The sequence below is a fragment of the Anabrus simplex genome, chromosome 1, assembly GCF_040414725.1.
Source record: "Anabrus simplex isolate iqAnaSimp1 chromosome 1, ASM4041472v1, whole genome shotgun sequence".
NCBI lineage: Eukaryota > Metazoa > Arthropoda > Insecta > Orthoptera > Tettigoniidae > Anabrus > Anabrus simplex.
Window position 1 is genome coordinate 417800933 of NC_090265.1, and position 12604 is coordinate 417813536.

The 12604-nt window shown below is 41.1% G+C and overlaps 1 protein-coding gene across 1 annotated transcript in view; it reads left to right on the forward strand.

The window, feature by feature from the left end:
- The window catches only part of LOC136871635 (uncharacterized), a 193933-nt gene that overhangs the window by 24109 nt on the left and 157220 nt on the right, over positions 1-12604 (forward strand). The window contains exon 2 of the mRNA XM_068227138.1: positions 7677-7831. Within this exon, the coding sequence (XP_068083239.1) occupies positions 7677-7831 (155 nt within the window). The remainder of the gene's footprint in view (positions 1-7676; positions 7832-12604) is intronic.

Consider the following 12604-nt stretch of genomic DNA (forward strand, 5'->3'; position numbering starts at 1 on the left):
ACACTGCGGAGTGGTTTGGAATTGAATCTAGGCTTTTGGCACACGATCTAGTGATTATAAATTGTATACCACCATATCTCCTACCCTGCCGGCCAACATTCTGATGGTGAAGAGTGCTTTCACCAACGAGGCTCAAATCGGCTAACCACGGTGTCAGACCATAGAGATGATCATGGCCACCAGGGTGGCGTCTGAAGTAACGATTTCTGTAGATAGGCCTACTTCTTTGTCATACAGCTCGTCTATTCTTTGCCAAGTTATCACCCGGGAGGCTGGTGGAATTCCCAAATAGCACCACCGAAGCTTATGCAGTTATAAGGAACAAAAACCTATGACGACGTTATAATGAGACATACCGGGCAAGTTGAGGTGTGAGGCAGTTTGCCATTGCTTTCTTCACTGAGCCAGAAAGTACAATTGAAGTACAACTGAACCTTTGACAGCACCCAGACGCACTAGGTCTGCTCCGAATGCCATTACTGTCATTACCCACATACGGTAACTCATATCTCAGCAGCTTCCATACAGTCACTGTCACAAATAAGAGTCCGCTAATTTTGCTATGATCTGTGCCAACAAAGAAATGAAAAATACTTCATCTATCTAGAAACAGCCACAGACGAAGCTCTTCTGATGAAGCCGATACAATGTGTTCAAAATTCAGCACCTCTGAATTCGAAGATAGTTGTGAATAAGAATGAATACATTGTTCCCTGGATATTAGACCCCCCTTACGCTAACTTGTTTCTTGAAAGGAAGTAGGAATATTACGGAACAAATACTTTTTAAAGTGCCTCGAGTAGGAAGTCATAGCTTGCAATAAATTCCTTTTGGTATCCGTCAGAAAAGGAATTACCACGCTGTAAAGGCGTGCTAGAGTCACCTGAAAGGACGTGGGTTCAATTCCCCGCCAGGAAGTTGAAAAATTTAAAAAACAAAATTTCCACTTCCGGAGGTACACATGGCCCTGAGGTTCACTCAACCTGTACCAAAAATGATTATCGGGTTAATTCCTAGGGGCAAAGGCGGCCGGTCGTAGAGCCAACCACACCACCTCACCAAGTGCCGAGGTTATGGATAGTGGGAGCCTTTACCTTTCATCCCTCCAAGAGCCTTCATGGCCTGTACGGTGATCGCTTTGCTTATCTAGTGGTTACCTATGTTCTAGGCTCTCCTTTTGAGGAATGAATCATAGAACGTGGCGTAGCTAATGACGCCTGTCATACATTAATACTCATTCTTACTTTCCTGGCAAGGCAGCCGTAGATCGGAGGTCCAGGGCCAGTCCCAGACGCCTCAAGCGCCATTGTGGTTTTGAAATGGACATCTTATTAACTGAGATGATGAGTAGTATTCCGCACATTCTTGATCATCTTCTGCTTCTACGCCTTTTAATTTGAAATTGTATACAAACTGAAGCTCTTGTTTACTTGATATTCCTTTTCTTTCCTCACCGTTTACAACTGAGTCCATTAGCCTGTTAGATAATCTATCCCATACCATTTTCCTAATATGATCCATGACTGGAACCGACCCATGAGTTCAGCCGTATCCGACATGTTCATTCTTAACGTAGCTGTATTATTTTCCTTAGGTCAGCTCTCTTGTCATTGTTTCCATCTATCCGTGCCAGTATTTTCTCTCGCCATTTCCACTTCTCGAGACTATGAATAATTTTTCACTTGGCCTAAAATTAGAATGACATAAGGAAGATCTGGTCTTGAAACCCGCCATCTACAATCAAATCTATACTCATTGGTTCACGTCACACTGGACAGCAAATGCTCTTCTAACGTGGCCGGTTGCGGAAGGTTTCCATCAGTTTTATGCAAGCTCACCTGATTCACCTGTGTCAGTGGCGGAATTTTAAACTTACCTTTCGTACCGAACAATAAAAGCACTAAATGGTACGAATAAAAATTGATTAACTAACCTTATATTAACGATAATTGTTAGTACATAATACGAATTACTTGCAGTACCTATTAGGTACATTTTACCCATCAAAACCATCCACTTTCTCTCAGCCAAGCTGAATAGTTCAGACATTAGACACTAGAAGCCCAAGTGGTGAGTTTGGTCCCAAATACCATTCTATGATTACCAGCCATTCTCCAACTTTCTTGTGTGTGTGTGGTTTGATTATTTTTGTCACTATTTGCTTTACGTCGCACTGGCACAGATTGGTCTTATGGCGACAACGGGATAGGAAAGGGCTAGGAATGGGAAGGAAGCGACCATGGCCTTAATTAAGGTATAGCTCCAGCAGTTGCATGATGTGAAAATTTAAAACCACGGAAAACCATAATCAGGGCTACCGATAGTGGGGTTCGAACCAACTATCTCCTGAAAGACTAATAAGTGAATTTAAAAAATATCAGTATCAAAAAGTTAAAATCCGAGGTTGTATTTTCATTGAGAAAAGGGTTTTGCTAAATTAACTTCCTATTTCTATTACTTTATATTAGGAATACTTAATATGAATTCAACTTGTGGGACCTTGGTATTCTTTCTACTGCATATAGGTCATTAATTCATTATGAACTGTTCAAATTCACGACGCTAGTTTAATGAAGTGTACATATAGATAAATACATACACATTAATTATTTTATCTCTACAAGTAATACCTTAGCTAAAGTTCGCTACATCTTCGTGACGAGCCAGTAGAGCTTAACGTTGTCAGAGGCTCCTGGTTGCACCTAATACGTACCCTCAACGGCACTTAAATATATGATCCGTGCAAGCAATTTTCTTTGGTCGCTGACTAGCAATGGTTGAGCATTCTTTGAGTACTGACTTCCGGATGAGGCGATGTCGGCTGAGTAACGGTTATGTGGTGGTCGGCCGCTAAATTCACTTGTCCACACAGCAAGTAGGTGAGCCATGTCCGGCTGGCATCGGAGCGGGTCACTAGGGCACTGTAGGTCACAGTTTCGCTTTTACATACCTTCTCTCGTGTCCGACAAGATAAGCTTTTGGTTTAGTAACATCTATTGGTGAAGGGTGCTAACTGAGTCATGTCTGGCAGCGGTGAATGGTGTCTTAGTTTGAAGGTAAATCTCTAACATTACATTATTTTAGCTAACCCCACAGTATCTCTTAACTGGCTGCGTTTGCTTTATGTACTCAAGATTTCAGGATCGACTCCCGGCGCAGTGGTTGGCATGTATGAGTCCTAAACAGTGAGAAATCTATATAGGTCTAATGTCGGCACAGAATATATGTGCACCCGAGTTCAAAGTTCCACGAAATAAACGTCAAGTCACATTTATTCAGTATTAATCAAGTGAAAATATGTAGCCTATTCTTAGGCTGAAATGAAGTGATGTTTTGAGATCGAGAACTAAAAAAGACCGGGTTTACCTTATCTTTTATAAGAAAATCTGAATTTTGGGAGTCAGTTATAAGGAAACGGCTAGAGCTATCGTTACCAAAGTTTAATTTGTAAATGTTGTGTTAAAATGTATTTCTGTTACCTAACATTTTCAGGAGCTGTCGTTAATTTTATAGAACCATAGTATCTGAGAATATCATGGTCCGAAAATTAAGCTCTCCGCATCGTTGGCGTCGCGAAATATTCGGTACTACGATCACACTTAAACGTGAAAGGCATATTTTATAGATCATTTTATTTGTTTTAAAATTTGTATAATATTGCTTAACGTAGCGATCCATTTGCACGCACAGGTTCATGTACTGGCATGTTAATGAAATGCTTTTCAGGACAAAGCTCCAGTACTTGGTGTCATTGAGCAGACGTTGGAAACATTATTATTATTATTATTATTATTATTATTATTATTATTATTATTATTATTATTATTATTATTATTATTATTATTATTATTATTATTCCATGTAGCACGCATGAGCACACAGAGACAGACCAATAGGATCTTTTCCTACTTTCTTTACGAGAAAACCAAGGAATCCTGGTTTATCAAAGTTGAAAAAGACCTTCAAGAAATAGGAATCACACTCGAAGACATCCAGAAACGTGCTCCTCTCCAGAAAAAGCTCCAGGGATACAAGAGGTTTCAAGAAAGGCCAAAGTTGAAAACAGGCAAGAAGTGGACTGATGAAAGAAAGGAGGTTCACAGAACGAGAATGCGTGAGTACTGGGGAAGAATTAAAGCTCAAGGATGCAAACGGTTGAAATAACGTGGTCCACAGCAGGCCGAAACGAAGAAAGAAGAAAGAATTATTATTATTATTATTATTATTATTATTATTATTATTATTATTATTATTATTATTATTATTATTATTATTATTAATAAGGTTCCAAGAAAGGCCAAAGTTGAAAACAGGCAAGAAGTGGACTGATGAAAGAAAGGAGGTTCACAGAACGAGAATGCGTGAGTACTGGGAAAGAATAATAATAATAATAATAATAATAATAATAATAATAATAATAATAATAATAATAATAATAATAATAATAATAATAATATTGTGAGCCTCCGTGACTCAAACGATAGCGCGTCGGCCTCTCACCGCTGGATACCGTGGTTCAAATCCCGGTCACTCCATGTGAGATTTGTGCTGGACAAAGCGGAGGCGGGACAGGTTTTTCCCCGGGTACTCCGGTTTTCCCTGTCATCATTCATTCCAGCAACACTCTCCACTATCATTTCATAGCATCTATCAGTCATGAATAAATCACTTTGGGAGTGGCGACTCCATCGTACTAATAGCCTATATCTGCTTCATTCATTACATCCCTGAGCCGGTCAATGACTGGAAAACAGGTTGTAGGTTTTCATTTTTCATATTATTATTATTATTATTATTAATTATTATCTGTGTACAAATCGAAAACCTCCTTGAAAGAAATAAATGCCTCCAGGTTATTCCGTTTACCTCTTGCACTGTAGCATCATAGTACTAGTCCGATTGTGCTTTAGCAGTAACCAACGAGCCGCGTCTATTCATATCATCGTTTAGTAATCAAGAAATTGCAGGAATGTGACGTTCCCACGCCTGGAGAACAGGATCAGTTCAGGTCAGGAGGATTTTATATCTGCGTGCCAAATTCCAGGTCCGGAAGAAAATAAACCGTGTTTGGCTTCATTGTGAGCCCATTGCATATAAAAGAACGGTGCTGTTGGACTCCCACGCGCCGAGTGGCATTACCCGCACTTGACCTACTGATTCTCCTCTGACTAATCTGAATTCAACTTTCTTCCTTGGAATGAAGACTGGAATGAACAACCAGTAATGCACAGTAGCAGGGTCGGCATTATTAGGGAAAAGTAGGGAATGTTGTAATTGCGTGACAGGGCAAAAAGTTATTGGACTTAATTAACAGATGGAAAAGCGTAATAGTCAAGAGCCTTCAGTTCAGTTGTGATAATTGCCTTCTATTTTTTCGGAAGAAGTTGACTCGAGAAATTATCTTGAATGAAGGGCTTGTGACCTGGCATATGCTATTTCCTGCTTCAACTAGAATTTGTTCAGGAGCCAACTAGAGCAACTTCCTACTTACTTGGGGTAGATGAGTAATGGGATCAGCATTAACTGAAGGAAAGAAATGTAACTACATGATCAGATGTATCCGGACAACTACTCGAAACTGTCCTCTAAAGTGTTCCTCGGTTATACTGCCTAGTAGTGAACTTTAACCAGGGTGAGTTTTTATTACAGCTCCAACACTGCGTGAGAGACTCCACCAGGTGTCAGACTGAGTAGGGATCGAATCCGTCAACTTCGGTTCAGGAAACCTGCCATTGTTACTCTGTAATTTAAACTGTTTTCTAGTTTTCTTAAAGCATCTAGTAGGAGGAAAAAAACATCAAGTACACATTTTGAATAACTATCAGCTATCATAAGACCCAAACGGGGTTCAGTTTGAAAGTACCTCGTCAACAACAGGAAATTCGTGAAAATAAAATTCTATTGGATATGTTCCATACAATATGAGAAACTGATGGAAGTGTTATTACGAAGCACGGTCTGCGATTAAGGAATCACGTTGGATGAAAATCACAAGCGAGAACGCGTACATGAACACATTTCCAGCTCAAAGCATCAAAAGAACAAGATATTTCAAACAAGTAAGCGCGACAGCTTCTGTTACGAAATACCTTTGAGCAGTGTTCTATTAAGATACAAAATTTAAAGGACTTTAATTTGTGTGCATCTTTAACACAGACAGGAATATTCCATTTAATAAGGTGAACCATTCAGGCTTGAAAAGATTTCTTGAAGAATCTACACGGATGTCAGTGCCCGATGAGAGTACTTTAAGAAAAAAACTATATTGAGCCTATTTATGACGAAAAAATACAAAGTATCGGATTACGCCGTCGGAATCATACTGGATCAAACCACAGACTCGATTGAGCGATATATTTTAACCGTTTTGGTCTTTCCCCTGGCAGATGAGGAAGTTAAACCGATGCTGTTGAAGATGTATGATTCTCAAAAAGCCATCGCTAGTACAGTAATGCAGTCATTCATGGGCTTTTGTCAAAAGTTTTGGCCCGGTGGCACCCAGTTCGAAAAATATCTTGTGGTGGTTACAGTCCAGGTTCCTTATAGGCTTTCGGTAGTTAACGAATTGAAACATTTCTTCTGCAAGATAAATCATGCGACCTGCTTGGTTCATGCCCTTCACAGCTTTTTTTTTGCTGGTGGTTTAACGTCGCACTAACACACTGAAGGTTTTCGGCGACGCAAGGATGGGAAAGGGCTAGGATTGGGAAGGTAACGCCCGTGACGTTAATTAAGGTACAGTCCCAGCATTTGTCTAGTGTGAAAATGGGAAACCACGGAAAACCCTCTTCAGGACTGCCGACGGTGGGATTCCAATCCACTATCTCCCGAATGCAAGCTCACAGCTACGCGACCCTAACCGCACGGCCAACTCGCTCGGTTTCACAGGGTTCGGGAATCCATTAGGAATGAATACGACACTTCCAATCTGTTCATCTCTGGCCTGAAGAAAGTTTTGTGGAAAACCGCGAGTCGTATTGTTCATAAAAAAAAACCACAGGCCTGTCCCTTTCAAAATTCCCGGTCATTACTCGCTGGGGAACGTAGATTCAGTGTGCTGCTTTCTTGTGTGAGAATTTTGACAAGATTAACGAGTTTGTGCTTTCTGTGGATCCAGCCGACGCAGATGTAACTTCCAAGACGCAGAAACTTTACCAGAGAAGATACATGATTCGTAAACAGAACTATTCTGTGCCATCAATGGAATATCTTCACTTCCGTGAGGGAACAGTTAGATGGTTCTACCAAAGAAAAGCTTGAGGCTAGCCTTAAAAGAATCCGAATGTTGTGAAATTTGCCATATCTACAGAGTTGCCATTCCGGGTGAATACGAAGTTTGCCCCACTGGTTTCTGTGGATGTGGAAAGAAGTTTTAACATCTACAAAGGCGTCTTATCTCTAAATAGAAACAAACTAACCGTTAAAAACTTAGATGCGCTGAGGCATAATATCTTCATATTTTTTCCTTTCTCTGAAAGAGCCGGCCCCGCGCTGTAGGGATTTGTGTAACCTACTGAGGTGTAGCATTTCGAGTGAGTTGATTTAAATTACATAATATAGGAGAAATTGCACCCTTTTGTCCCCTTTTCTCTCTTAGTTTATTACCGTTTCCCTTTTCCCTATGAAATTTGGCCCTAAAATCCTAATCCTGGTTATTACTATTGTGTTTGTTGCAGATGCTGCGGTGCCTTGTCCTCGGGATAGTGGCGGTCACGTCGCAGGCGGCCGATAGAAAATGTCAAGGGGGAGGTCAACAGCTACAATACATGTGGGGAGACGCACTTACTGATTCCATGGATTGCATAGGACCCAATGGAAGCCCATACCCCGAGTAAGTACCATTGTCGAGTTACCTTTAATACATTATTTTTATGACGCAAACGTATGAGAAAGAGCCGGCCCCGCGGTGTAGGGATAGCGTGCCTGTGTCTGCCTCTTACCCGGAGTCCCCGGGTTCGATTCCCGGTCAGGTCAGGGATTTTTACCTAGATATGAGGGCTGGTTCGAGGTCCACTCAGCCTACGTGATTACAATTGAGGAGCTACCTGACGATGAGATGGCGGCCCCGGTCTAGAAAGTCAAGAATAACACCCGAGAGGATTCGTCGTGCTGACCACACTACACCTCACACTGCAGGCCTTCGGGCTGAGCAACGGTCGCTTGCTAGGCCATAGCCTTTTCGGGGCTGTTGCGCCATGGTTTTTTTTTTTTTTTTTTTTTTTTTTTGCTTTTGAAGTATGAGAAAATAATATTCTTGATTGTTTGAATACCTTCCTGTAGCATCTGCAGCTTGCTGTCATCACGAAGAGTATGTAAAGACATGTAGACATGTAAAATTACATTTTGGTATTTAGGAACATATATTTTTAAATCTGGATACAATCAAGTAACTGTATAAGGCCCATAAGCATGATTTCTAAATATGCAAATGGATCTTAAAGCATTATTGTGGCAAGTGTGTTTTTGAAGGCTGTAGTGAGCCCAAACCGTTTTACAGACATTGGCAAATAATTTAGGGATGGTCCCTGTGGCCCTTATCATCATCTCCTTTACACAGTGTTTAATAATAATAATAATAATAATAATAATAATAATAATAATAATAATAATAATAGTAATAATGAAAATTAAATGGCGTATGGCTTTTAGTGCCGGGAGTGTCCGAGGACAAGTTCGGCTCGCCAAATGCAGGTCTTTTGATTTGACCCCCGTAGGCGACCTGCGCGTCGTGATGAGGATGAAATGATGACGAAGACGACACATACACCCAGCCCCCGTGCCAGCGAAATTAACCAATTATGGTTAAAATTCCCGACCCTGCCGGTAATCGAACCCGGGACCCCTGTGACCAAAGGCCAGTACGCTAACCATTTAGTTATGGAGCCGGACATAATAATAATAATAATAATAATAATAATAATAATAATAATAATAATAATAATAATAACATAATCGTATAGCCTCCCTCAGCTATCATGCCCATGCATTTTGATTGAATGTCATCTGGGCAGCCTCCGTTCGACTTCCGCATTACTCGACCAGATGGCAGAGAAACAGATCTCTGGTGGGCGATCTATGGCTGAGTTTTAACTAATTTTGTCGAGTAAGTTTCGAGTGTATCACCAGAGATATTTTACATGCCTACATCGTATGACATGGAGTGCCGAATGGACTTCTTTCCGCCTCTCAAAAATCCTACTACCTCTGCCGGGTTTGATCCCGATGTTGAGATGCGAAGGCAGATATTCTCCTACTGATCCACAGAGATAATAATAAAAATAATAATAATAACAATTTTTAGAGCGGAGAGCTGAAATTGAGGAAAGAAACGGCAGGGCCGTAGGACTGAAGAAACAAATGGCAACATTAAATTACATTTTAAATGTATTTTATAACTTTCCTTTTCTTTCTCTCTTTCGTTTCCTTTTAGTTCAACAATTCAGCAAATAGAACAGTTGTAATCGATCACATTAAATAATTTAAGGCATTTTATATCAACAACAGCAATTAGAAATGTTGTCACAAATAAAAGCTCTCAGAGCTTCATCGACCAGGGAGAATGAGCTCTCGATTTTCCAAGACCTAGAAGCCTATACCATGTTAGTATACACTCGTTTGCTCGATTAACAACCAGGGAGGATGAGTTCCCAATTTCATTTACTCTTTTGACACTCAAAAAGCAAAGCAAAGCCTCATATCCGTACAGGCCATGAAGGCCCTTGGAGGGGTGGAAGGTAAAGGCTTCCACTATCAGTAACCTCGGCACTTGATGGGGTAGAGAGGTTAGCTCTACGCCCGGCCGCCTTTGCCCCCAGGAATTAACTTGGTACTCATTTTTGGTGTAGGCTGAGTGAACCTCAGGGCCATGTGCACCTCCGGAAGTGGAAATCTCGTTTCTTAGATTTGTTGACTTCCTGACAGGGATTCGAACCCACGTCCTTCCGGGCGAACCAAGCACGCCTTTACCGCCTCGGCCCTTTATTCCATAGGGAAGCTAATACAAATGTATATTAGAATCGGAAGGATTCCAAGTGATACAGGAGCTACAACTCATGCTACAAGATTGGCCAATACTAATAGAATAAAAAATAGGCTACGCACAAGTAGAAAGGGAAACATTACACACAGTAGCGATCCCATGGCATTGACTAATGGGAGGGAAAATTAACGACCGAAAAATGAAAGAAAACATTAAATTTAGGAAAACTTAGTCACAAGAATTGAAGTGATGAATGGAAACGAGGGTTCACACTCGTGCTTCATTTTAGTACGTTACGTCCAATAGAGTGATTACATTGGCAGCTTGGAAACCTAGAAAATCTACATTATACAAATTTCAAATAAGTTAGGAACTCTCTGCAATAAAATATAAATATGTATGGCACAAACCTAAACTTTACATGCTAAGGGGAACGCTGTTATCTGCCCGTCTCCACTAAATTATTCTAGAATTCACATGGTTAGGGTAAAGGAACCGCCTACCTTAGATTTTACCCCAGCACGCCAGCTGCATTAGGTGAGGAGTGAAACTCACTTATCGATGCACCAGTCAATATAGGTTCTGGGAGGCAAGTGACTCCCTTATTTATAATGGCAAGCTGGACAATGATTGCTTGATTCAAATTCAGAAATTCAGTAGGGGCAACTCTTAAAACAAACAAAGAGTAAGGAAGTGCCAGTCCCTGGCCATAACGATTCTTCTTAAAGATGACTATAATAGAAAGTTCAAGCAGCAGCACTTAGGTGGCACCCCTAACAAAGAAAAGTGATATCTATCGCCATGCTTCAGAACTGCATATTAACACGACGTTCAGCATGTCTTCTCAAGATGTCACAGTATCTAGATGTTTTAAGTGCTGCCTAACTCTAGGGAGAGACCCTCTTCTTGTAATAATAATAATAATAATAATAATAATAATAATAATAATAATAATAATAATAATAATAATAATAATAATAATAATAATAATAATAATAATACCCGGCTCTGCCACGAAATTTGAAAAGTGGTACGAGGGCTGGAACGGGGTCCACTCAGCCTCGGGAGGTCAACTGAGTAGAGGTGGGTTCGATTCCCACCTCAGCCATCCTGGAAGTGGTTTTCCGTGGTTTCCCACTTCTCCTCCAGGCAAATGCCGGGATGGTACCTAACTTAAGGCCACGGCCGCTTCCTTCCCTCTTCCTTGTCTATCCCTTCCAATCTTCCCCATCCCCCGCAAGGCCCCTGTTCAGCATAGCAGGTGAGGCCGCCTGGGCGAGGTACTGGTCATTCTCCCCAGTTATATCCCCCGACCAAGAGTCTGAAGCTCCAGGACACTGCCCTTGAGGCGGTAGAGGTGGGATCCCTCGCTGAATCCGAGGGAAAAACCGAACCTGGAGGGTAAACAGATGATGATGATGATGATGATGATAATAATAATAATAATAATAATAATAATAATAATAATAATAATAATAATAATAATAATAATAATTGTAACAGGGTGGAACTCCCGTAAGGACAGCCCGACTTAGGGAGTGGCGCTCCTGTCCTCAGAAGCCCCAGGTCCCTCTGGAACGGAGGGTAGCATATGGAAAGTGCGGCGTAGACAGAAATCCTTAGCTGCAAAAGAGGCAAATCTGTCTAGGGGAAGGACAACCTTGAAATGAAATCCCCCTTGCAGCGTCTGACTTGAAGAAGGCGGCTGCAAACAGAGTCTGTGAAGACTGGGTTAGGAAATTTTCAGTGTAATGGCAGGCCTTCTTGCCTACTATCAGTCACAATCAAGTTGGGGAGCTTTCATTATGACGGTAGGCCCACTTCCTTACTGCCAGTCAGAATCGAGTTGGGCATTTCTCATTATAATGGCAGAGACTCACTCCCCGCCTGCCTTTTTACATCCTCAGAAAGACTGTCTTTGTGTTTTTACCAACTGAAATCAACATAGGTCATTATAATGACGCAGTAGGAAGGTCGCGATTAAAAGCAATGTTATCATATGAAATACTCGATCAAATGAAAAACCTCACATTTTCTCACTTTCAACGAACAGTACTACGCTGCCGATCTAACAGTCTGAAGTTCCAGAGTTGCAATTACCAGGCCGCAGACAGCCATGAACACTCTTCTGCCATCAATCCCTTAAGCGTGCACACTGCTCATTCCAATCAGTGCCTCAGAATAGGGAGCGAATAGCTATGATGAACCAGTGTGTTACGTACCAGTAGTTATTAGCAAATTTATGAACCAGAGGAATAGCATACTAAAGAAGAGAGTTATCTAACTCCCCAGCTACTTCCCGCCAATATTCAGTCCGGCTGTTATACTCGGTACGCAGCAGTAATCCCATCTATCGGAGATGAGTGGTAGCAGAAGACACAATGCACATCACAACAAACAACGGTCAATGTAATATTATTGTTCATCAATTTTATGAGCGTTCTATATTATAGGCTTTCACATTTAGTTTTCTTCAGACTCTGTGATATTAGAGCATCTAATGTAAAGAGAGTCCTCCTTTCTTTCGAAGTGTCGGACCCCTTCCATTTTTTCTCTCTGATTAGTGCTATACATAGTATGGTTGCAACCACCAATCTTCTCATAGTCGGTACAGTAAAACAGAAT